The 2125-nt window shown below is 44.5% G+C and overlaps 1 protein-coding gene across 1 annotated transcript; it reads left to right on the top strand.

Moving 5' to 3' along the window:
- The first annotated feature begins 375 nt into the window (after positions 1 to 375).
- On the top strand, positions 376 to 2125 carry LOC100778250 (protein DETOXIFICATION 49). Its single transcript, XM_003550830.4, has one exon. It carries the CDS (start codon positions 454 to 456, stop codon positions 2077 to 2079), a length of 1626 nt encoding a protein of 541 aa, XP_003550878.1. The 5' UTR covers positions 376 to 453; the 3' UTR covers positions 2080 to 2125.

Genomic DNA, 2125 nt, shown 5'->3' with positions numbered 1-2125 from the left:
TATAAAAAAATTATTCTAAAATAATTATTTTTTTAATATAATATTATTTTTGTTTACTTATACCTCTTATAATATTAATGATATAGATTACAAAAATTAAAAAAAAAAACTATTAATAATATAATTTATTTTATAAATTACTATTTTTATTTATATAAAATATTTAGAATACTTATTTACAAGCGTTTGAGCTGTTAATGATGGCTTTAACTAGCATTAGTGCTGAGTCGACCCTACGTGTGTGACCGTGTGCAATACTCCAAATTAGGTTAGAAGATTCCAAATTTACTAGCGGAAACCCTCCCCTTACCCTTATATACCCCCACTTGCTTACACTCTTTCAAAGTGCAACAAACAATTGGCCTCACACACACAACAGTAACAACACTATAATTCGTTAATTCCTCTCTCTCTCTTTGCTTCTCTTGTCTCTTGTGAGAAACTATCAAACCAATGCGCCAGTTATCACCAACCTCAAATTTCTGTGAAAGGAATGAGGGCCACCCAAACGCATCAAATCACAAAGTACAGGATGAGCCCAACATGTTAACCACTTTGATTCCCAAATCCCCAACATGTCAACTACACCAAATGCAAAATCCCCATAATAACATTAACACAACACATTTGTCCCTTTCTCTCGTCGAAGCCAAGTGCATAGCCAACATATCCTTCTCCATGATCCTCACTGGCCTCTTACTCTATTCCCGCTCCGTGATCTCCATGCTCTTCCTCGGCCACCTCGGAGAACTCGCTCTCGCAGGTGGCTCCTTAGCCATTGGCTTCGCCAACATCACAGGATACTCTGTTCTCTCTGGCCTCGCCATGGGCATGGAACCCATCTGCGGCCAAGCCTTCGGCGCCAAAAGATTCAAACTTCTCGGCCTCACCATGCAGAGAACCGTTCTCCTTCTCCTCATAACCTCATGCCTCATCTCATTATTCTTCTGGCTCAACATGAAGAAAATATTACTCCTTTGCGCCCAAGAACAAGACATAGCCAACGAGGCAGAACTCTACATATTTTACTCCCTCCCTGATCTTGTATTGCAGTCGCTGCTACACCCTTTGAGAATCTACCTTCGGAGTCAATCAATAACGCTCCCTCTCACGTGCTGCGCCGCCGTTTCGATCCTCCTCCACGTGCCCGTCAACTACCTCTTCGTGTCTATCCTCAACCTCGGAATCAAAGGCGTTGCACTAAGCGCTGTTATCACAAACCTCAACCTCGTAGTGCTGTTGATTATTTATATAGTGTTTTCAGGCACGCACAAGAAAACATGGCCGGGTATTTCTCGCGAGTGCTTCAACGGATGGAAAAAGCTCTTGAATCTAGCGATTCCGAGTTGTGTTTCCGTTTGTCTGGAATGGTGGTGGTATGAAATTATGATTTTGCTCTGCGGGTTATTAGTTAACCCTCATGCAAGTGTTGCATCCATGGGGGTTTTGATTCAAACAACAGCTTTGATATACATTTTTCCGTCTTCTTTGAGTTTCGGAGTGTCCACGCGCGTTGGTAACGAGTTGGGAGCCGGGAATCCTCGGAGGGCGAAACTCGCGGCGATTGTCGGCCTCTGCTTCAGTTTTGTGTTTGGGCTTTCTGCTTTGGCGTTCGCTGTTTCAGTGAGGAATGTTTGGGCTTCGATGTTCACGCTCGATGGGGAAATCATTGCTTTGACGACGGCGGTGTTGCCGATTATTGGGCTCTGCGAGCTTGGGAACTGTCCCCAGACGACGGTTTGCGGCGTCCTGAGAGGGACGGCGAGGCCGAAATTGGGGGCGAACATAAACTTGGGTTGCTTCTACCTCGTGGGCATGCCCGTTGCGGTGTGGTTGGGGTTCTTTGCAGGGTTTGACTTCAAAGGGTTGTGGCTTGGGATGTTGGCGGCGCAAGGGTCGTGTATTGTGACGATGATGTTCGTGTTGGCTAGGACCAATTGGGAGGGTCAAGCGTTACGAGCTAAGGAACTCACTAGTTCTGATCCTAGGGAAGAGAAAAAACTAGTGGAAGAGGAACATGAGGAGAAAGGGTTTTTGGGATCATGTGCCACCAAAGAAGCTTCTGATTTGGTTGTTTGATTGGTTTTAATGTATTTACCCAATCAGTTAATGATGAACGTTTGAC

The sequence above is a fragment of the Glycine max genome, chromosome 17 (assembly GCF_000004515.6).
Source record: "Glycine max cultivar Williams 82 chromosome 17, Glycine_max_v4.0, whole genome shotgun sequence".
NCBI classification, from domain to species: Eukaryota; Viridiplantae; Streptophyta; class Magnoliopsida; order Fabales; family Fabaceae; genus Glycine; species Glycine max.
Note: the sequence above shows the minus strand (reverse complement) of the source record. Positions and strands in the feature narration are given on the sequence as shown.